Source organism: Bombina bombina, chromosome 2 (assembly GCF_027579735.1).
Source record: "Bombina bombina isolate aBomBom1 chromosome 2, aBomBom1.pri, whole genome shotgun sequence".
NCBI lineage: Eukaryota > Metazoa > Chordata > Amphibia > Anura > Bombinatoridae > Bombina > Bombina bombina.
Window position 1 is genome coordinate 765,849,671 of NC_069500.1, and position 24,244 is coordinate 765,873,914.

At 39.9% G+C, this 24,244-nt stretch overlaps 1 protein-coding gene across 1 annotated transcript in view; it reads left to right on the plus strand.

Moving 5' to 3' along the window:
* Positions 1-24,244, plus strand: part of EPS15L1 (epidermal growth factor receptor pathway substrate 15 like 1) — a 732,190-nt gene that overhangs the window by 226,322 nt on the left and 481,624 nt on the right. The window contains exon 12 of the mRNA XM_053700047.1: positions 16,977-17,039. Within this exon, the coding sequence (XP_053556022.1) occupies positions 16,977-17,039 (63 nt within the window). The remainder of the gene's footprint in view (positions 1-16,976; positions 17,040-24,244) is intronic.

The window sequence follows — 24,244 nt, forward strand, 5'->3', positions numbered from 1 at the left end:
TGCCTGCTTTCTTTCACTCAAGTCCATGTCAGGAGCGCTGCTATAAGACTGTTACACTTGTGAGGCTGTGTTCTGTTCCACAGCATGGATCCTGGAGGTAAGATGGTTTCAATTTTTACACATAAAATGCTATAACAGGGTCACAGTGTGGCTCCTTAATACCTTGATAGGATCCAGGGTTAATATCCTCTGAAGGGGGTTTATTGAACAGTTGGGGTTAATTAATCACTGTATTAATTATTTACATGCTGCTTTGTGTGATTTTTTTCCTGGGCTGATAGACTGTGTTTTTGGCTAGAAGAAAAAGGTTTTACTTAAAGGACCAGTCAATACAGTAGATTTGCATAACCAACAAATGCATGATAAGACAATGCAATAGCACTTAGTCTAAACTTCAAATGTGTAGTAGATTTTTTTTAAATAAATTGCAAAGTTATGTCTATTTCCACTCCCCCTGTATCATGTGACAGCCATCATGCATATACGTATATGCTGTAAATTCTTACACATGCTCAGTAGGAGCTGGTGACTCAAAGTGTAAATATAAAAAGACTGTGCACATTTTGTTAATGGAAGTAAATTGGAAAGAAGTTTAAAATTGCATGCGCTATCTGAATCAGGAAGTTTAATTTTGACTTGAGTGTCCCCTTTCAAGTGTTTAAACATTTGGGTATTATGGCCCTTTAAGTTTCACTTTTGTTTTTGAAAGTGTTGCTCAGCTACTATTACTTGCTGTACTTGTAATAACTGGGGAAGCACTGTCTTGCACTCCATGTGACCAGGTGTGGTCTATCTTCATTTCCTCCATTCCGGCTGAGACTTGAACCTAAGGAGAGGGTTTCCTCAGTTAACTCTCTGGGTCTAGGAGGTGGTGAGTGCCCCAGCCATTGGGACTATAAAGATGCAGTTTTCTGTAATAAAAAACGTTTTAATTTGTGTTCTTCTGTGGGTATAACCTGAGCTATGGAGGACTCTGACATGTATTAGGTACTCCTTCTGTACTAAATTATACCTGTTTATGTTGTGAGGAGGCTGTAGTTTTCCCACCCACTCAATTATATTCCACATGCCTTAACACCGTTATAAAGTCTAAGAAGGGAGACCTGTGAGATTACTACCCTTGCTACATTATACACTCCACATGCAGTTCCCCGTAGCACCTCTAATCCTCCATCCGGAGGGGGCCTTCTTCCTGTGGACTTTGCCGCACAGTTACAAACGTCTGTGTCTGTGGCCCTCAGTGCATAACCTCGCTCTAACAAATGCAAGAGAAAAGTTAAACATAGCTCTCCTGATCCGGAGTCATCTAAATATTTATCGGATTTAGCTATTATGTCCCAGTTATCCAATGATGAGTTAACATCTGGGTCGGAGTCCTTGGCGTCTAAGCCTCCTGCTGTGGAGGAACGGTCCTTTCGATTTAAAATTGAGCACTTGCGTTTTTTATTAAGAGGTTCTGTCTACGTTAGAGGTTCCAGAGGCTGCGCTGCCTGAAGAACCTATGATACAGAAGTTAGACAGATGGATAAGAAAATGGAAACCATTCTGAGAAAGATGTTTCAACATACGGGATTTTTGTTTCAACCTGCGGCTGCAGTTGCTGCGGTTGCCGGAGTGGCTACCTACTGGTGCGACTCTTTGTCGGAACGCATTGAGGTGGAGTCTCCCCTCGAGGATATTCAAGACAGAATTAAAGCTCTGAGAATTGCTAATTTTATCTGTGATGCGAACATGCAAATTATTTGCCTAAATGCAAAGGCCTCTGGCTTTGCGGTCCTAGCCCGTTGGGCGCTCTGGTTGAAGTCTTGGTCTGTGGATATGACTTAAGTCCAGGCTCCTTTCTCTTCCCTTCAAGGGAAATATTTTATTTGGTCCAGGCCTGGACTCCATTATTTCTTTTACCGGAGGCAAGGGTGCCTTCCTTCCGCAAGATAAGAAGAACAAGTCTAAGGGACGACATTCTTCTAATTTTCTTTCCTTTCGTTTTGACAAATCCCAACAACAACAATCCTCCAAGCCCGAGCAACCCAAGAGTACTTGGAAGCCGGCTCAGTCCTGGAATAAATCCAAGCAGAATAAGAAGGCCGCCGAAAAGAGGGATGCCTTTCTAGGGTGAGTTCGGGATCTATACTCCTTAGGAGTTGTTGTCCTGGTGCCTATCAAAGAAAGAGGTTTGGGGGTTTTATTAAAATGTTTTCATGGTCCCAAAGAAGGAGGGAACTTTCCGCCTAATTATGGACCGATAGTGCTTAAACAAATTTCTCAGTGTCCCTTCCTTTAAGATGGAGATAAGGTCCATCCTTCAATTCAGGAAGGTCAGTTTATGACCACTGTAGATCTGAAGGACGCTTACCTTCATGTTCCAATCCACAGGGAATACTTTCAGTTCCTGAAGTTTGCATTCCTGAGACCAGCACTTCCAGTACATTGCCCTTCCGTTTGGCCTAGCTACTGCTCCAAGAATCTTTATGAAGATTCTGGGAACTCTTCTATTTGACTAATTGCTCCATTATTTTAATGAAGCAACTACTCAGACACAAAAAGGAGGAAAGATAAGCGTTGTTGGTGCAAATTAATGAGACACTTGACATTCTAAAACTGTTTGGGGGAAAAAAAACAAAAAATACACAGACTATAAAACAGTTAGACAAAACTATGCAAGAACTAGATTCGACTTTATCCGAGAGAAAAGTAAGTAAATATCAGAGAGATGTTAAGGGTTACAAATTGGATATAGTTTACTCATGGCAAAAAATAAACCCAATAGACAACAAAAAAAGACTGATAAACAAGGCAAAAATATGAACAAAGATAAAAATGAGAGGGTAAATTTCACCACACACCTAATGCCAAACGAGTGACCTTTTCAAGCATAGACACAGATAACACAGGGTATCCCTCAGCTATAGATGATACAGAAGCACACACATCTAAATCTAGTGAAGAACCAGATAGCCCAAGCACCTCACAAGGGAGAACAAAACTGTCAACACTGGTTAAGATAACCATCACAAGTAGCACTCCAAAAAAGGATCAACCACTACGTTATCCAGGCAGAATCAAAAAGATAACTCAAATGAAATAGGATCAGTTATCAATTTATCAAGCACACCTCTCACGAGTTCACAAAATTCACTACTGAATAAAGGTTTATCATTTGCACCCACCACAAATTTTAATTTATTCACAACAATTCTTGATATTAATGTGTTAGAAAAATTACTTTGTATAAACACTTTATGCCACTCCAAGACACAAGAATTGATCATGTCAGCACTCATCCACATGGGAATAATACAAATACACAAGCAAGCCCTATGGGACTCCAGTTTACAGATCTATGTGATCTAAACACTTTCACTACAAGCCACAACCTTAAGGGAAGAAAGTGCTCAGGATACCATTCCTCATTACACTACCTTTTCACATCCAAAATCATATTTTTACCCAGTCCACAGTAGGAGTGATTCAATAGACATGTTCCAAAACTTAATAGAATTAGAACTAACTTCACTCCTCCTTAGAAGAAACAAAGGATATATCACAAAAAAATAAAAATAATTTGACAAGTAAAGAGAAGCAAGCTTTACAATCACTAAGGGACAATCAGGACATAGTGGTTACCTTGGCTGACAAAGGAGGAGCCGTAGTTGTCCTTAATACAACTGACTACAGGAAAGAGGTACTAACACAGCTCAATGACATCAAAACATATTCTAAACTAACATACAACCCCACAAATAAATACAGAAAGGAGCTTCACAACCTCTTGGACGCAGCATCTGAAAAAAGGTTTCATTACCAAAGAACTGGCAGACTATTGTCTAGTAGACAATCCCACCATCCCCACCTTCCACATAGTACCCAAGATTCATAAGACCCTAATAATTCCACCAGGTAGACCCATAGTGGCTAGCAGATGATCACTATGTGAGAGGGTGGGTGATTGGCTGGATAATGTACTCCAACCAATAGTGAAATCCTTACCAGGATACATACGGGACAGCACACATTTAATACAGCTAGTTAAAGGAATAGAATGGCAAAATAATTTTACATGGCTTACCATCAATGTATCAGCCTTATACTGAGGCATACCACATGAGGAAGGCCTACATGTTCTCAAGTTTATGCTTAAATGAAACACTAGGTTCCCTGAGAGATGTATTCATTTTTTTGGAACAATTAACTGGTTTCTCCTTACCCATAACTACTTTGTCTTCCAGGGACATTATTACCTCCAGAAATGTGGCACGGCGATGAGGACAAAATTTGCCCCCTCTTAAGCCAATTTATATATGGGATACTTTGAAACCCAGTATCTATTTGGGGGTGATCTGGCCCTTGAGGACAAAGTAGTAATATATGGAAGATTTAAAGATGATCTCATTTTAATCCATAGGAATAATACTGAATTATCTATAGAGGAGGTCATAACATTCTTCAATAATAACAAACTCAATTTAACATTTACGTCTAAATCCAGTAACACATAAATAGAATACCTAGACCTAACACTAGAACATAATCTAGAAGGTAAAATAAGAACAAGCACTTATAGAAAAATATTATCCAGGAACACCATTTTGAGAGCAGATTCTTGCCATGCACCACACATGCGTAAGGGTATCCCAAAGGGTCAGTATTTACGGATTTGGAGAAACTGCACTTCTCTATACCTATATAACAAGCAAGCAAAAGAACTGACACAAAGACTAAAAACAGGAGGATACGAAAAGAATACATTACTTAACATTAAACAACAAGTAGCAAGAATGGATAGGGACAAACTTCTAAACAAGAGCAAAAAAAAACAATCACAAATAAAACACAAAGAAATAGAGACAGGGAAACAACATCAAGAGAAGAGATATATTTTACAACCAAATATAGTAATCAATTCTGTACCATCTCCAATATTATTAAGAGATACCTACAGGTATTAAATGGGGACATCTCTTTAAGGAACAAACTATAAAAACGAATTAAGTATGTAGCCAAAAGAGCACCAGCAATTCGAGACATGGTCACCAATTTCACAACAAAATAGATATCACATCCAATTGGCTAACATCCATTACAGGGAACTATAGATGTGGCCGGTTCCCATGTAAAAGTTGCTCATATACCAAAAAAAGTCTAACGTTTAGCTCTTCCCAAACAAATAAAATATACAATATTGCACATCAACACTCATCGTATACTTAATCACATGCAAACAATGTCTACAACAATACACAGGCAACACAACGCGCCCTCTAAAAGATCGAATTAGAGAACATCTCAATTCAATAGAGGAAGAAATACCTAAGACCCCAGTAGCCAAACATTTTCATTCACATGAACAAAGGCTACTCAATTTCTCCTTTATAGCAATAGAACATATAGAAAAAGATCCACTAGGAGGGGACAGAACCGAGAAACTTCTCAGAAGAGAAGTATACTGGATTTTTACACTACAAACCAGAACTCCAAAAGGAATGAATAAAAGATATGATGTTAACCTATTCATAGAATGAGCATTAAGTATTTAAATACCAAATTAAGTAAAGAAAACAACAATCAACTCATTCACAATCTTTACTTAAGTGAGCTTTTTCTAATTTAACTATCAATTATAAAATATAAGCACTAAAGAATTATGAAGTAGCCAATTGAATATTTTTCCAAAATTACTAACTTAACTATAATTCAAAGTGATCCTTGACATCTCGCAGAATACCATAAGAATAGAACACATTTCTCATACACAACAATATATCTAACCCACCCCTATTCAAAATCACCTTCATTGATTTACATTCTTCTTTATTCATTTATACTCTCTCTTGGAGAGCCATCATTTTAGCATTTAGAGGACATAGATAGGGACCCATATAGTTAGGAATAAGGAGTAGAGAGTAATTTCAGTAGATCTTCACACTTGTTGTATATACAAGTAGTTGATTACTCCCTTTTACATTCCATAAAATATATAGAATATAGATTAATTATATCCTATATGTATAAAATAAAGGGGTTGTTGGCAAAAAATTCCCCCTCTCTTTCCTCCCCTCCACATATCCCTTAACTAAATATACTAGTTAGTAAATTAGTCCCACACTTAGGAGCATGCTAAACATCAAATATGAAAAATATTTTTTTAAAATTTATAACAATTAAGTTAACATTTAGCATTCGTGCTTTGAGGAAGCAACTATAGGTATTGAAAGAAGTCTGAAAATATTTCATTAGTTCTCTTACTCATTGTATATACATATACATTTTTTATTCGAAAACAATGTTAGATTGTTATCATCTGTACATTTGCCCCCTCATTCCCTTGGATCTTAATAGGATGCAGTAATAAGAATGATAGTGATATATGACTCAAATTAAATTTTCTTTAACTATCTCACTATACTATAGCCGCTGACTTAGCAGTCATTCTGGGCACTTAGTGGATAATAGAAACAGTAACACACACACCCATTAAGCCATTGGCTCTAGCTACCTATATAATGATCCAGAGCATGAGGGCACTATCTCTGATGAAGCACATGTACACACCTCATTGTATATGAAAAGCCTGTTTCCAATAAACTAATGGATATGCTATGGGGCCCAGCGTCTTTCTTTCCTCTCCAAGAATAAGAAGCCCGCAGAAAACAAATTGGCTTGAAGGGGCATTCCCCGATTCGGGATCGGCTCATGTAGGGGGCAGACTGTCTCTTTTTCAGACACCTGGTTCAAGGACGTACAGGATCTTTGGGTCTTGCAGGTGGTATCTCAGGTATACAAGATAAGCTTCAAATCTCATCCGCCAAGGGGCAGATTGCTTCTTCTTGCACCCTTAGGGGTGGTTGTCCTGGTGCCTGTCTAAGAAAGAGGTTTGGGGTTTTATTCAAACCTTTTCGTGGTCCCAAAAAAGAGAGGGAACTTTCTGCCCTAATTCTGGACCGATAGTGTTTAAACAAATTTCTCAGTGTCCCTTCAAGATGGAGACGATAAGGTTCATCCTTCTTTTAATTCAGGAAGGTCAGTTTATGACAATTATAGATCTGAAGGATGCTTACCTTCATGTTCAAATCCACAGGGAACACTTTCAGTTCCTGAGGTTTGCATTCCTGAGACCAGCACTTCCTTGCCCTTCCGTTTGGCCTAGCTACTGCTCCAAGAATCTTTACGAAGGTTCTAGCCATTGCCAGAACTCAGGGTATTGCAGTAGCCCCATACTTGGACAATATTCTGGTGCAAGCACCATCCTTTGGTCTTGTGGAAGAATTCTTGGAGTCCCTTCTCAGTCTTCTTCGATCACATAGATCGAAGATAAGCCTGGAAAAGCGTTCTCTTATCCCAAGTACCAGAATAGAATTCCTGGGTACTATAATAGACTCCATATTCATAAGGATATTTCTAACAGACCAGAGACGTTGCAAGCTAACTTCGGCATGTCTTGCCCTCCGGACTTCCTTGAGTCCCTCTGTGGCTCAGTGTATGGAGGTTATTGGTCTCATGGTGTCCTGCATGGACATCATTCCTTTTGCCAGGTTCTGTCTCAGACCTTTACAACTGTGCATGCTATGGCAGTGGAACAGCGATCATTCGGATCGGTCTCAACAGATTTCTCTGGACAACCAGTCGAGAGAATAGCTCTTTTGGTGGCTCTGTCCAGATCATCTGTCCCGAGGGACATCCTTCTTAAAACCATCCTGGGAGATTGTGACTACGGACACAAGTCTATCAGGATGGGGAGCTGTTTGGGGTTCCAAGAAGGCACAGGGCCTGTGGACTCAGGAGGAATGCTCCCTTCCGATTAACATTCTGGAACTTCGGGCAATCTTCTATGCGCTGAAGGCTTGGCCCCTTCTGGGTTCCTCCCAGAAGATTCCAATCAGACAATATAACCATGGTGGCTTACATCAACCACCATGGAGGGAACGAGAAGCTCCCTAGCAATGAGGGAAGTATTTTGGATTCTGGAGTGGGCGGAGATCCACATTACGGGTGTGGACAACTAGGAGGCAGATTTTCTCAGCAGGCAATCCTTCCATCTAGGGGAATGGGCTCTCCATCCTGAGGTGTTTGCAGAGATATGCAGCAAGTGGGGGATGCCGGAGATAGATCTCATGGCATCCCGTCTCAATACCAAGCTACCCAGGTACGGTTCGAGGTCGAGGGATCCCCAAGCGGATCTAATAGATGCACTAGCAGTGCCCTGGAGGTTCAAACTTATATCTTTTTCCTCCATTTCCGCTTCTTTCTCGAGTGGTAGCCCGCATCAAGCAGGAGCGGGTATCAGTAATCCTAATTGCTCCATCGTGGCTGCGAAGGACGTGGTTCGCGAATCTAGTGGGGATGTCCTCATCTCCTCTGTGGAAGTTACCTTGTCGCAGAGAACTGGTCCATTTGTTCATCAAAATCTAGATTCTCTGAGGCTGACTGCATGGAGATTGAATGCTTAGTCTGAGCCAAGAGAGGTTTCTCTGAGAGTGTCTTTGATCAAGCTTGTAAACCAGGTACTCGGCGTATCTACCACAAGGTGTGGAGGACCTACTTATTCTGGTGTGAAGAGCGTGGTTTTTCCTGGCACAGAGTTAAGGTTGCCAGGATCTTATCTTTTCTCCAAGATGGGCTGGAGAAGGGCCTTTCTGTTATTTCCCTGAGGGGACAGGTTTCGACCATGTCGGTTTTATTGCACAAGAGACTGGCTGAGCTTCCAGATGTGCAGTCCTTTGTTAAGGCTCTGATTAGGATCAGACCGCATTCCGTTGACATTAAATTATCTTGGAAGGTTATCTTTTTATTGGCTATTGCCTCTGCGCGCAGAGTTTGAGATCTCTGCTTTGCAATGTGAGCCCCCTTATCTGATTTCTTTCATGTAATTGGCAAGAGTCCATGAGCTAGTGATGTATGGGATATACAATCCTACCAGGAGAGGCAAAGTTTCCCAAACCTCAAAATGCCTATAAATACACCCCTCACCACACCCACAATTCAGTTTTACAAACTTTCCCTCCTAAGGAGGTGGTGAAGTAAGTTTGTGCTTGATTTTTATGATTTCTTCTGTGATAAGCGCTTCTAAGCATTCTGAAGCCCATGTCCTCTCAGAGTACAGTGTTTGTCAGAGGGATGTGAAGAGAGTATCGCCTGTCTGATTTTATGGTTTTCCTTGCAGGAAATCTTTTCAAGGGTTCATCTCCTACCTCCCTTTTCAGATCGACGATGTACTCTTATATACCATTACCTCTGCTGATAGCTTTCAGTACTGTTTTGGCTATCTGCTATATGATGGATGGGTGTCTTTCGGTAAGTATATATCATTATTTTAAGACACTCTCACCTATGGTTTGGCACTTTATGTATTAATATAAAGTTTTAAATATATGTATTTTACTTATATTTGCCATGAGTCAGGTCTATGTGTATTTCCCTTTGCAGTCCAGCAGTTTCGTTATGGGAATTATGTTTAGGAAGTTTCTTACCTGGGGTATAGGTTTTTTTTTTCAATTTGACTTGTTTTTTCTTGGAAAACTTGCGGGCAAATTAGGCTTGCAAGGGCGCAAAATGCTGTTATTTATTGCGTCATTTTTTTGGCTCGAATGTGCGTCTGTCATGGTGCAAGTTCGTCATTTCCTGCTTGACGCTAGGTTGTTTGGTGCAAAATTGTGTTATGACGCGAGTTGCGTCATTTCTGGATGTTTGTTGGCGCCAAAAAATTTCTCAACTTCCTTTTGCGTTGTGCGTCATACTTGGCGCCAAAAAATATTTAGTTTTATTTTATCTCACTTCCTATATGCTCCTTGCCTTCTTTAGGCTCTTAGGGCTATGCTATTTGCTTTTTTTTTGCCAATTTTAAGCATTTGCATTTTTTCCCATTCCGTAAACTGCTATATATGGAAATAAGATATTTCTGTTTAATTTTCTTTTTCTACATTTTACAAGATGTCTCAATCTGATCCTGTCTCAGAAGATGCTGTAGGAACCATGCTGCCTGAACACAGTTCTACCAAAGCTAAGTGTATCTGTTGTAAGCTTGTGGAGATTATATCTCCAGCTGTAGTATTTAACAGTCGTCATGATAAGCTTTTGAATGCAGAAAAGGTTTCTATTAGTGCTAGTACAGTATCTGTTGTTCCTTCAACATCTAAAGTACATGATATTCCTGTTGATATGAAAAATGTTATTTCTAATGCGATACAGAAGGCTTTGGCTGCTATACCGCCTTTAAATAAACGTAAAAGGTCTTTTAAAACGTCTCATAATTTTGATGAAATTTGTAATGACCGGCAACATACTGATATATCCTCCCCTGATGAGGCTCTCTCTGATTCAGAAGATCCTACTTCAGACATTGACACTGATAAATCATCTTATCTTTTTAAGATTGAGTATATTCGTTCTTTGTTTTAAAGAAGTGTTAAGAACTTTGGATATTGAGGAGTCTGGTCCTCTTGATAATAAATCCAGTAAACCTTTAAATTCGGTTTATAAACCTCCTGTGACTACTCCTGAGGTTTTTCCTGTTCCTGATGCCATTTCTGATGTGATTGCTAAGAAATGGTCTAAGCCTGGTACTTCTTTTGTTCCTTCTTCAAGGTTTAAAAAGTTGTATAATTTTCCAGTGGCTAAATTAGAGTTTTGGGAAAAAGTCCCTAAGGTTGATGGGGCTATTTCTACTCTTGCTAAACGTACTACTATTCCTATGGAAGATAGTACCTCTTTTAAGAATCCTTTAGATAGGAAGATTGAATCTTATCTAAGGAAAGCTTATTTGCATTCTGGCTATATGCTCAGACCTGCCCTTTTTATGGCTGATGTTGCATCAACCTTTTGGTTGGATAGCTTAGCACAATGGGAAAAAGACTCTGATTTGCATAGCATTGCTCGTTTGCTTCAACATGCTAATCATTTTATCTGTGATGCTATTTTTGATATTATCAAGATAAATGTTAAATCTATGTCTTTAGCTATTTTAGCTAGAAGAGCTTTATAGCTCAAATCATGAAAAGCTGACATGTATCTAAATCTAGGTTACTATCTCTTTCATTCCAGGGTAATAATTTGTTTGGTTCCCAGTTGGATTCAATTATTTCCACTATTACTGGGGGGAAGGGAGTTTTTTTTCCTCAAGATAAAGTCTTAAGTCAAATCTTATAATTGGTTTTGTTCCTTTCGTGAGAGTAGAGAACAGAAAACCGCTCCTTCCCCTAAAGACTATGGCTCCAATTGGAAGCCTTCTTTGAGTTGGAATAAATCCCAAGCCTTACAAGAAACCAAAGCCAGCCCCCAAGACTGCATGAAGGTGCGGCCCTCGATCCAGTTCTGCTGGTGGGAGGCAGATTGAAATTATCTCAAGACGTTTGGGTAGGTTCCATTCAGAATCATTGGATTCAGAATATTGTCTCCCAGTGGTATCGAATAGGTTTCAGAATAAGACCTCCTGTGAGAAGATTTTTCTCTCTCACGTTCCAACAAATCCTGTGAAAGCTCAGGCTTTTCTGAAATGTGTTTCAGATCTAGAGCTTTCAGGAGTGATTTTACCAGTTCCAATTCTGGAAAAGGGTCTGGGTTTTTATTCAAATCTATTTATTGTCCCGAAGAAGGAAAATTCTTTCAGACAAGTTTTGGATCTGAAGTTTTTGAATCATTTTGTAAGAGTCCCAACTTTCAAGATGGTGACTATAAGGACTATTCTGCCATTTGTTCAGCAAGGTCATTACATGTCCTCTATAGACTTACAGGATGCATGTCTTCATATTCCGATTCATCCAGACCACTATCGGTTTCTGAGATTTTGTTTTCTAGACAAGCATTACCAGTTTGTTGCTCTTCCATTTGGCTTAGCAACAGCTCCAAGAATCTTTTCAAAGGTTCTCGGTGCCCTTCTATCTGTAATAAGAGAGCAGGTTATTGCGGTGTTTCCTTGTTTGGACGATTTCTTGGTAATGGCTCAATCTTTACATTTAGCAGAATTTCACACAAATTAACTTTTTTTGTTTTTTTCAAAGACATGGTTGGATGATCAATTTAACAAAGAGTTCCTTGATTCCTCAGACAAGGGTCACCTTTTTAGGTTTCCAGATAGATTCAGTGTCCATGACTTTGTCTTTAACAGACGAGACAAATTAAATTGGTTTCTGCCTGTCGAAACCTTCAGTCTCGATCATTCCCTTCAGTCGCTATGTGCATGGAAGTTTTAGGTCTCATGACTGCAGCATCGGACGCAATCCCCTTTGCTCATTTTCAGATGAGACCTCTGCAGCTTTGCATGCTGAATCAATGGTGCAGGGATTATACTCGGATATCACATTTTATGTACTTAAATCCCAACATTCAACTCTCTCTGTCCTGGTGGTTAGTCCATCATCCGATTATTTGTTTGTCCTGCCTGGACTGTGATTTCAACAGATGCAAGTCTCACAGGCTGGGGAGCTGTTGGTGAGGTTACCAATCAATATTTTAGAACTCTCTGCTATTTTCAGGGCTCTCCAGGCTTGACCACTATTAAAGAGAGAATTATTCTTTTGTTTCCAGACAGACAATATCACAACTGTGGCATATTGTATGTCAATCATCACGGGGGGACTCGCAGTCCTTTAGCGATGAAAGAAGTCTTGGGCAGAATCCAACTCCTCTCTAATTTCTGCGATACTTATTCCAGGTGTAGACAATTGGGAAGCGGATTATCTCAGTCGTCGGTCTTTACATCCAGGGGAGTGGTCTCTCCATCCAGATGTATTTTGTCAGATTGTACAGATGTGGGGTCTCCCCGAAACGGATCTGATGGCTTCCCATCTAAACAAGAAGCTTACCATGTACCTGTCCAGGTCCAGGGATCCTCAGGCAGAGATGGTGGATGTGTTAGCAGTTCCTTGGTTTTACCAACCGGCATACATTTTTACACCTCTAGTTCTTCTTCCAAGGGTGATCTCCAAGATCATATTGGAACAATCGCATGTGTTTCTGATAGCACCAGCATGGCTTCACAGGTTTTGGTATGCAGATCTTGTCCGGATGTCTAGTTGCCAACCTTGGCCACTTCCTTTAAAGCCAGACCTTCTTTCTCAAGGGCTGTTTTTCCATCAGGATCTCAAATAGTTAAATTTGAAGGTATGAAAATTGAACACTTAGTGCTTAGTCATAGAGGTTTTTCTGACTCAGTGATTAATACTATGCTACAGGCTTGTAAGTCTGTTTCAAGAAAAATTTATCGGGTTTGGAAAACCTATGTTTTTCTCATAAATTCTCTTGGCATTCATTTAGAATTCCTAGAATTTTACAGTTTATTCAGGATGGTTTGGATAAAGGTTTGTCTGCAAGTACTTTAAAGGGACAAATCTCTGCTCTTTCTGTTTTATTTCACAGAAAGATTGCTAAACTTCCTGATATTCACTGTTTTGTTCAGGCTTTGGTTCGTATCAAGCCTGTTATTAAATCAATCTCTCCTCCTTGGAGTCTTAATTTGGTTTTGAAGGCTTTGCAGGCTCCTCCTTTTGAGCCTATGCATTCTTTGGATATTAAACTACTCAGGATAAGGCTGTTTTGTGGACTTTGTTTAAATTTCTTCCTAAGGTTGTGAATTCTAACAACATTAGTAGGGAAATTGTTGTTCCTTCCTTGTGTCCTAATCCCAAGAATACTCTTGAATGATCTCTACATTCTTTGTATGTTGTAAGAGCTTTGAAATATTATGTTGAAGCTACTAAAGATTTCAGGAAGACTTCTAGGGGCCCATTTATCAAAGGGCTTGCGGACCTGATCCGACACTGCGGATCAGGTCCGCAAGACCTCGCTAAATGCGGAGAGCAATACGCTCTCCACATTTAACATTGCACCAGCAGCTCACAAGAGCTGCTGGTGCAACGCCGCCCCCTGCTGACTCGCGGCCAATCGGCCGCCAGCAGGGAGCTGTCAATCAACCCGATCGTATTCGATCGGGTTGATTTCCGGCGGTTCCTGTCCGCCTGCTCAGAGCAGGCGGACAGGGTTATGAAGCAGCGGTCTTTAGATCGCTGCTTCATAACTTGTGTTTCTGGCGAGTCTGAAGACTCGCCAGAAACACGGCCCTTCAAGCTCCATACGGAGCTTGATAAATGGGCCTGTTTGTCTATTTGTTGTTTTTTCTTGTCCTAGGAGAGGTCAGAAAGCCTCTGCCATTTCTTTGGCATCTTGGTTAAAGCTTTTGATTCACAGGCTTATTTAGAGGCGAGACAGTCTCCGCATCAGAGAATTACAGCTCATTCTACTAGATCAGTCGCCACTTCTTGGGCTTTTAAGAATGAAGCTTCGGTTGATCATATTTGCAAAGCAGCAACTTGGTCTTCTTTGCATACATTTACTAAATTTTACCATTTTGATGTATTTGCTTCTTCTGAAGCAGTCTTTGGTAGAAAAGTTATTCAGGCAGCTGTTTCAGTTTGATTCTTCTGCTTATGATTTAAGTTTTTTTCTTGAAATTTATAGGAAGTTTTTTTTTTTTTTTTTTGGATTTAATTTTTTTCAGCAGAAGTACCTGTTTTTATTTTATCCCTCCCTTTCTAGTGACTCTTCTGTGGTCTCCCACATCTTGGGTATTTCTATCCCTTACGTCACTAGCTCATGGACTTTTGTCAATTACATGAAAGAAAACATAATTTATGTAAGAACTTACCTGATAAATTCAATTAGTTCATATTGGCAAGAGTCGTGCATGAGGCCCACCCTTTTTTATGGTGGTTATAATTCTTTTGTATAAAGCACAATTATTTCCAAATTCCTTTGTTGATGCTTTTTACTCCTTTCTTTATCACCCCACTACTTGGCTATTCGTTAAACTAAATTGTGGGTGTGGTGAGGGGTGTATTTATAGGCATTTTGAGGTTTGGGAAACTTTGCCCCTCCTGGTAGGATTGTATATCCCATACGTCACTAGCTCATAGACTCTTGCCAATATGAAAGAAATTAATTTATCAGGTAAGTTCTTACATAAATTATGTTTTTTTGGTTAAGGAGTGTCATCCACTTAGACTCTATGGATCAGATTTGTAAGACGGCTACCTGGTCCTCATTACTTATTTTTTTCAAAATTTTACAAGTTTGATGTTTTTGCTTCGGCTTAAGCAGCTTTCGGGAGAAAAGTTTTGCAGGCTGTGGTGCCCTCAGAATAGGGTCCACCTCTTCCTTTTTGTTCCCTCCCGTTATTCATTCAATGTCCTCTGGAGCTTGGGTATAGTTTTCCCAACAGTAAGGAATGAAGCCGTGGACTCTCCCTATCTTGGGAAGCAAAACATAATTTATGTTTACCAGATAAATTCTTTTCCTTCCGGATAGGGAGAGTCCACGGCCCCAGACCGTTTTTTCTTGTCTATGGGCGGTCCCCTGTTGTTTATTTTATTCTTCTGGCTCCATTTATACCCTAATGTTTCTCCTACTTTTCCTTGTTCCCACGGCAGAATGACTGGGGTAATGAGGGATATTTAAGCCTTTGGCTGGGGTGTCTTTGCCTCCTCCTGGTGGCCTGGTGTTGTATTTCCCAACAGTAAGGAATGAAGCCGTGGACTCTCCCTATCCGGATGGAAAGGAATTTATCTGATAAGCATAAATTATGTTTTTGGAATAGTGGCAAATTCAATTGAAAGTAGTATCGAGATACCAGTCCCCTTTCATTTAGGTATTGACTTTCATACAAGACTTACAAGCTGGGCAGTGATTTAATATAAAATTACTAGAAGTGCAAAAAAGAATTTTCATTATTGATTAACAAAACAAATAACCAATGAATTCATTCATTAGATAAACAAATTTAATTCATGAACTTAACAGATTTACTTCATTATCTAAACAAAATAATTAACTTATTGTAATTTTCTTTTAAGTTATGTGGACAGTCTACTCCAGATTTTGTATTGTTTAAAAAGATAGATAATCCCTTTTATTACCTATTCCCCAGTTTTGCATAATCAACAAAGACACATCTGTGACTACCTTGTATCTAAGCCTCTAAAGACTGCTCCTTATTTCAGTTCTTTTTACAGACTTGCATTTTAGCCAATCAGTGCTGATTGGGAGTTAGCACAATGTTATCTATATGACACACATGAACTAGTATTTTCTACCTGTGAAAACTGTCAACATGCAATGAGATAAGAGACGGCCTTAGAAATTAGAATATGAGCCTAACTTGGTTTAGCTTTTAACAAATTATACCAAGAGAACAAAGCAAATTTGATGATAAAAGTACATTGGAAAGTTGTTTAAAATTTTGGAGAGAGTGTATTTGCGCTGCTTTTATAAGCAACCTGCTTCCTCTGTTGTCTCTCAACAGCTCCAAAAAGGGATTATAATGCAAAGACAAGGAAAAGCAGCGCTTCTCAAAGAAGGAGCCAAAGCCTATATAAAGGAATAATGTCTCTATAAATATCTGTGGGTGAATAATTTCTGGTTAGAAGTTAACAAAAATATTGTATGTATATATATATATGTGTGTGTGTGTGTGTGTATATGTATGTATATATAATACATTTTTGTTAACTTCTAACCAGACTGCCGTATACAGAACTTATTCATCCACATAAGATATTTATAAAGACATTATTCATTTATATAGGCTTTGGCTCCTTCTTTGAGGAGCGCTGCTTTTCTCATCTTTGCATTATAAGTTGTTTAAAATTGCATGCCCTATCTAAATCATGAAAGTTCGTTTTGAGTTGACTGTAAATTTAATGAACAAATTGCTGACAGATTAAGTTAAAATGTCGTACTTGTTTTGCAAATGCATAACGAAAATGCATTTTTGCACATACCAAAAAAATTCTACTTACAAAATTTAGAAGACAAAGTTTAGGAGTCCTGGTTGCCTGGCTATTGGAATTCAACAGACCATATTTGAATTTAAAATGCATATTTTCATACTTTAAAATCTAGGCTAGTGGGGGGTTCTTGCTTTACTTCTAGTAATATGTATATACTTTGTTCCATTTGTGGCTTTTCCTTCTCCCTGGATTCTTCGTCTCCAGACCCTGTCTGGTTATATGACCCCCATAGGAAACGAAATCCCAAACTTAACAGAAATGCGCCGTGTGAGTAAAACCCTCTAAGTGGTGCCCCTGCTTTTCCTCTCTTCAGCATGTTTTGCATTTGTGCATGCTATTTCCTATGGCATTGGTTATATCCTTTCCATTGTCTGTCAGAAGTGCCTGATTAAAGTTTTGCCTGTTTACTTAAGGAGATTCCAGAGCATGATGTTTTGTATTTTCTAGTAGTAGCAGCACTGAGTCAACAATATCTACAGAATAAGAGTGTAATGTCTTAAATAAACATTAAACATCACTTTGCTTTTGTATACAAATTGTTCTTTGCCCCACTCTCCCTAGTGAGGCCAAAATGCAAAATCTATAACTTAGGTTTTCCAAATGCTACAAATTGTTTAAATAGCTATTTGATTTTCAATATTGCAAGTTGGAAAAACAAAATTTATGCTTACCTGATAAATTTCTTTCTTTCCGGACATGGAGAGTCCACAACTAGTGGGAACCAATACCCAACCAGAGAGTCAATTACTAGTGGGAACCAATACCCAATCTAGAGGACACAGGAAAGGAGAAAAAGGCAGGAGGACCTAAACAGAAGGCACCACCGCTTGAAGGACATTTCTCCCAAAAGAAGCCTCAGGGAAAAGTATCAAATTTGTAGAATTTGGAAAAAGTATGCAGAGAGAACCATGTTGCCGCCTTGCGAATCTGTTCCACAGAAGCTTCATTTTTGAAAGCCCAAGAAGAGGAGACAGCCCTAGTGGAATAAGCCGTTATTCTCTCAGGAGGCTGCTGTCCAGCAGTCTCATAAGCCAAACGACTCCAACTACTCAACCAGAGAGACAGAGAAGTAGAAGTGGCCTTCTGACCCTTACGCTTTCCAGAGAAAACAACAAACAGGGCAGAAGATTGCCTTTAGTAGCTTGTAATTAAAATTTTAGAGCGTGCACTACATCCAAGTTATGCAAAAGATGTTCCTTATGAGAAGAAGGATTAGGACAAAAAGAAGGAACAACAATTTCCTGATAGTTTCGATCCGACACCACCTTAGGGAGAAAACCCAATTTAGTACGAAGGACCGCCTTATCTGCATGAAAAATAAGGTACGGGGAATCACACTGCAGAGCTGAAAGCTCAGTAACTCTGCGAGCAGAAGAAATAGCAAGTAGGAACAAAACCTTCCAAGATAACAATTTTATATCCGCATGCATCAGCTCAAACGGAGCCTGCTTCAAAGCTTTAATAACTAGATTAAGGCTCCAAGGAGGAGCAACAGGTTTAAACACAGGCCTGATTCTGACCAGGGCCTGTACAAAAGTTTGAACATCAGGTAAGTCTGCCAGACGTTTGTGCGAAAGGATAGATAATGCAGAAATCTGACCTTTCAGGGTACTGAATGACAAACCTTTCTCCAGGTTATCCTGAAGAAAAGATAAAATATGAGTAATCCTCACCTGGTTCCAGGAGAAACCCTTAGATTTGCACCAATAAAGATATTTACGCCATACCTTATGGTAAATCTTTCGAGTACAGGTTTGCGAGCCTGAAGCATAGTATCAATGACCACTTCAGAAAAACGTCTAGACAGAACTAAGCGTTCAATCTCCAAGCAGTCAGCTTCAGAGAATCCAGATTTGGATGGAGGAAAGGACCCTGATTTAGAAGATCCTTCCTCAGAGGTAATCTCCAAGGAGGTAAAGATCTCATCCTTACTAGATCCGCTAACAAGATCCTGTGAGTCCAAGCAGGAGCTATTAGAATTTACAGATGCTCTGTCCTGTTTCATACGAGCAATGACTTGTGGAAGGAGAGCAAACAGAGGAAACAGGTATGCTAGAGAGAAAACCCAAGGAACCGCTAGGGCATCTATCAGAACGGCCTTTGGATCTCTTGACCTTGAACTGTATTTTGGAACCTTGGCATTTTGGCGGGACGCCATCAGATCCAACTCTGGAATCCCCCACTTGAGGGTTATCTGAGAGAACACTTCCGGATGGAGAGCCCTCTCCCTGGGATGAAAAGTCTGTCTGCTCAGGAAATCTACTTCCCAATTGTCCACTCAAGGAATGCGGATGGCAGATAGAAGACAATTGTGAGCTTCCGCCCACTGTAGAATGCGAGACCCTTCATGGCCAAGGAACTCAGAGTTCCTCCCTGGTGGTTGATGTAAGCCACTGAGGTAATGTTGTCCGACTGGAATCTGATAAAGATAATGGAGGCCATGCTGTCAAGGCATTAAAGATTGCTCTCAACTCCAAGATGTTCATGGGCAGAGAAGACTATTCCCGAGACCACAGGCCCTGAGCCTTTAGACAACCCCAAACACCTCCCCAGCCTGATAGGCTAGCACCCGTAGTTAAAATGACTCGGGAAGGCCTCAGGAAGCATGTGCCCTGAGACGGATGTCACTGTGAAATTCACCACAAGAGAGATTATCTTGTTAGGGGGTCCAGATTTATCCTCTGCAATAAATCTGAATGGTCTCCATTCCATTGATGGGGTGTGCAAAGCTGCAGCGGTCGTAGATGGAATCGAGCAAAAGGAATGATATCCATGGAAGCCACCATCAGACCAATCACCTCCATGCATTGAGCCAATAATTGGATGAAAGGCAGACTGGAGAGAAAGGTAAGCAGCAAGAAGTTTGGATTTTGGGACATCCATCAGGAAAATCTTCATGGACAAGGAGTCTGATTGTTCCTAGAAAACACACTCTTGTAGACTGAACTAGAGAACTCTTTTTTCCTGATTCACTTTCCACCCGTAGGAACGTAGAAAAGACAATGTCATCTCTGTATGAGATTTTGCAAGTTGAAAAGATGATGCCTGAATATAGATGTTGCCTAGATAAGGTGCCACTGCAATTCCCTGGGATCTGATTACTGCCAAAAGTGTTCCCAGGACCTTTGTGAATATTCTTGGAGCCGTGGCAAGACCAAATGGAAGAGCAATAAACTGGAAATGCTTGTCCAGAAAGGCAAATCTTAGAAACTGGTGATAATCCCTGTGAATGGGAACATGTAAGTACGTGTCCTTCAGGTCTATGGTCGTCATGAACTGACCTTCCTGGACCAATGGATGAATGGAACGAATAGTTTCCATCTTGAAGGACGGGACCCAGAGGAACTTGTTGAGATACTTTAAATCTAGGATGGGACGAAAAGTTCCCTCTTTTTTGGGAACCACAAATAGATTTGAATAGAATCCTAGACCTCGTTACTTTAGAGGGACTAGTACAATAACTCCCCAGGGAGGATAGGTCCTTTACGCAATTTAAGAAGGCCTCCCTCTTTACCTGGTTTGAAGATAATCTTGACAGGTGAAATTTGCCCCTTGGAGGGCAAGACTTGAATCCTATCTTGTAACCCTGCGATACTATGTCCACAGCCCATGGATCTGGGGCATCGCGAATCCAGGCCTGTTTGAAAAGAGAAAGTCTGCCCCCCACCTGATCCTTAATCGGATCAGGGGCGGGCCCTTCATGCTGATTTAGAGTCAGCGGAGGGCTTTTTTTTTTTTTTTTCCCCTTGTTCCAGGGCTGGTTTTATTCCAAGAGGACTATGAAAGAAACGAAAATTAGAAGATTGTCAACCCCTAGGTATATTTTTTTTCCCCCTGAGGTAGGAAAGATCCCTTTCCACCTGTAATCTCTGAAATTATTTCTGCCAGACCAGGTCCAAACAGGGTTTTACCCTTATAAGGTAAAGCTAAAAGCTTTGCCTTTGAAGAAACAGCTGACCAAGATTTTAACCACAGCTCTGCGGGCTAGCACAGGGAAGCTAGAAATCATAGCTTCAAGTCTAATCATTTGCATATTGGCATCACATATAATGGTATTGGCCAATTTAAGAGCTTTGATCCTATCCTGGATCTCTTCTACCATAGTTTTCTCAGAAATAAGATCAGACAAGGCTTTGCACCAATAAGATGCTGCACCCGCAACCGTGGCAATACTTGCTGTAGGTTGCCACTGTAATCCTTGATGGATGTACATCTTTTTCAAGTAAGCCTCTAGCTTCTTATCCATTGGAACCTTAAAAGAGCAACTATCCTCAATAGGAATAGTAGTTCTCTTAGCAAGAGTAAAAATAGCTCCTTCTACCTAAGGAACAGTGTGCCGTGAGTCATGAAGAGTCAGCAACAGGAAACATCTTTTAAAAGACAGGAGAAGGGGAAAAAGGAACCCCTGGTTTATCCTATTCCTGAGCTCTAATTTCAGACATCTTCCTTGGAACAGGAAAAACTTCCTCAGAAGATGGAGAATCATAAACTCTATCCAGTTTAGAAGACTTAGTAGGATTGACAGAAACCGAAGGTTCAGAGTCGTCTAAAGTAGCTAAAACCTCCTTCAGTAGTTATCGGAGGGGTTCAAGCTTAAATCTAAAATTTTACTTCTTCAGATTCTGAAGATTTTTCTGCTAAAGTGTCAGTCTGAGATTTCACCTTTAGAAGCTACTGAAGAATTTTCCTCATCAGACAAATGAGAAATACTGGTTAACCTTAGTAGCAGGCAAATGTTTAGATTTCCTCTTACGCTTACCCGAGGAAGGGAACGCAGATGAATCCTTAGCAGCGAAATCCCCAGGTAAATGATCACTCCCAGGTGGTTGAGAGGACACAGAAGGCACAGTATGAGACACAACTAAGACTTGGTACGTTTGAGGAGAAAGCTGCATGTCACACACAGCAAAATCCTGAGACACTTGACTCAGAAGGGAGAATTTTTTATTTAAATTTTATGTTTTTGCTTTACATGAGGAACACAACTGCATTGGTGGAGCAATCTGATTCTCTAAGCATAGTAAACACTTATCTAGAGAGATAGGCTGATCCTGTTCTGAGTCCATAACTCAAAAGGACAGGTCCCACTAGCAATAACCAGAACGATGAACCAAAATAAAAAATTCAAAATATTTTTTTCTTTCTTATATTGTGAAAATTAGTAAGTAACAAGGTTGAAATACATATGAAAGTTAACTTCAGACAAACTATCTGAAGCTCCTATCAGACGAAAATCCCACTAGTAAGCAGAAGAAGCAGCGAACTGTTTCAGCTAAACAATTTGCCACTGAAGTTACTCTGTTCGGCAAATAACTAAGCCGACACCTCTCCTCAGCCTTCAATCCGACTCTCTGAGCTCACAAAGGTCTGCTCTGTAAAACTGGAAGTGAGGAGGACACGTGAGCAGCCCGGAAAAGAAAACTGCACCACACATCAGAGCGCAAAATAACAAATGGCTGCATAAGTTTTAAAAGCCATTAGCTCCCTGTGCTGAATTAAATTGTTAAATCCAGTATGCATAAAATTTGGCTCCCATGTAAGTTCCAATACACTTCAAGGAACGATAAGCCATACGCTCTGCCAAGAATTAGGTAGTTAACCCCTTAAGTCGCTCATCTGTCCTCATACTATAAAGTTCCAACTATAAATATATCTTAGGATCTGTGACCCCCAATAAGAAACTGCCCTAACACTGTACCCCAAAGACAATAGGGTAACTATGTCCCATAATAAGATCCACTAGAGGATTAACCTCTGAAGTGCTGTCCTTTCTAACCTAGAAAGGAAAAGTCACTTACCTGTGGATCCGGCTGCAGGGCATAAAGCAGCTACATAGGTGTGACAGCTACTGCGCTCCCTGTCATGGACCTGTAGTAAGAGAGAGAGCAGAGTCACCAACCCTGGCTTTCTACAAAGGGGTAGCAAACTTGTTAGAAGTAAAGTAAGGACTACCTCACCGCCTTCGAACTGCTAAAAACCACCACTACTTCTTACTCAAGAGATTGACGTGGACACAGCTAGACCCCAATCCTTGCTTGCAGGGAAAAATACCAATAAAAGGACAACATATCTTCAGACACCAACTTCGCACAACCTCCATTGACAGAGGCAAAGAGAATGACTGGGGATTATGGTTAAGGGATGTTACACTTAAAGGGACACTGAACCCAAAATTTTTTCTTTCCTAATTCAGATAGAGCATGCAATTTTAAGCAACTTTCTAGTTTACTTATATTATCAAATTATCTTCATTTTCTTGGCATCTTTATTTGAAATGCAAGAATGTAAGTTTAAAAGCCGGCCCATTTTTGATGAACAACCTGGGTTCTTGCTGACTGGTGAATAAATTCACCCACCAATAAACAAGTGCTGTCCAGAGTTCTGACCCCCAAAAAATAGCTTAGACGCCTTCTTCAAATAAAGATAGGAAGAGAACGAAGAAAAATGTATAATAGGATGAAATTAGAAAGTTGCTAAAAATTGCATGCTCTATCTGAATCACTAAATAAAAAAATTGGGTTCAGTGTCCCTTTAACAGCTTTGCTGGGGTGCTCTTTGCCTCCTCCTGCTGGCTAGGAGTGGAATATCCCACTAGTAATTGGAATGATGTCGTGGACTTTCCATGTCATAGGAAAGAAATCTGCTTTTAGCCTCTCCAGGGAGCATGGGATAAAGCACAATTTTTATACAAAAGAAAGGGGTGTTTAAATGACCCCTTATATTCCCCTTGCAGAGAGGAAATTAAACATTCTGGAAGATTGTAGTTGAACATTTTGATGAATCTTGAAAAGCAATGGTGGAAATTGCATGTGTTTTCCAAAGCACAACTGATTTCTGTAGCATGGTCTGCACTTAGGTAATTTTTTTATTTTTTACTTTCTATTATGTTTTGCAATGAAAGGCATGATTAATGGGTTAATGGTATTTTACACTGATGATTCCCTGTTTTAAATTTCACTAAGTACAGTTTGATTCATGAAAAGCTAATAAGGCCCAGCTGGATCTAATTTATGCTTTACTTAAAGTAAGTTTTTATATACACATATATAGTTAAAAAAACTACATACAAAAGCATTGTTTTAAAATCTATAACTGTAATTTCTTTCATCAGATGTGAGAGTCCATGAACCATCATGTGTGGGAATATTCACCTTCTGACCACTAGGAGGAGACAAAATACACCAGAGCTTTAAATCCATCCCAATTCCCATGACCCTCAGTCATTTTATTTTGCCTCCTTGATGAGGAGTGAGGTGAAAGTGAAGTGGAAGATCTTCTTGTCGTTTGAAAGGGGATGCTAACTTAACTGAGGCCTTAATCTTCATTACTGCAACCTGTCGTTCAGAGGGGCAGACAAGGGTTTTTTAGCCAGGCAGTGAAAGGTCTTTTCTTAGTGAGAAATGTTGCATGCCTCCCAGGTAAAATGTGGGCTTGTCGACCAATCCCCTGGGTTGTAGATGCTGTTACTAATT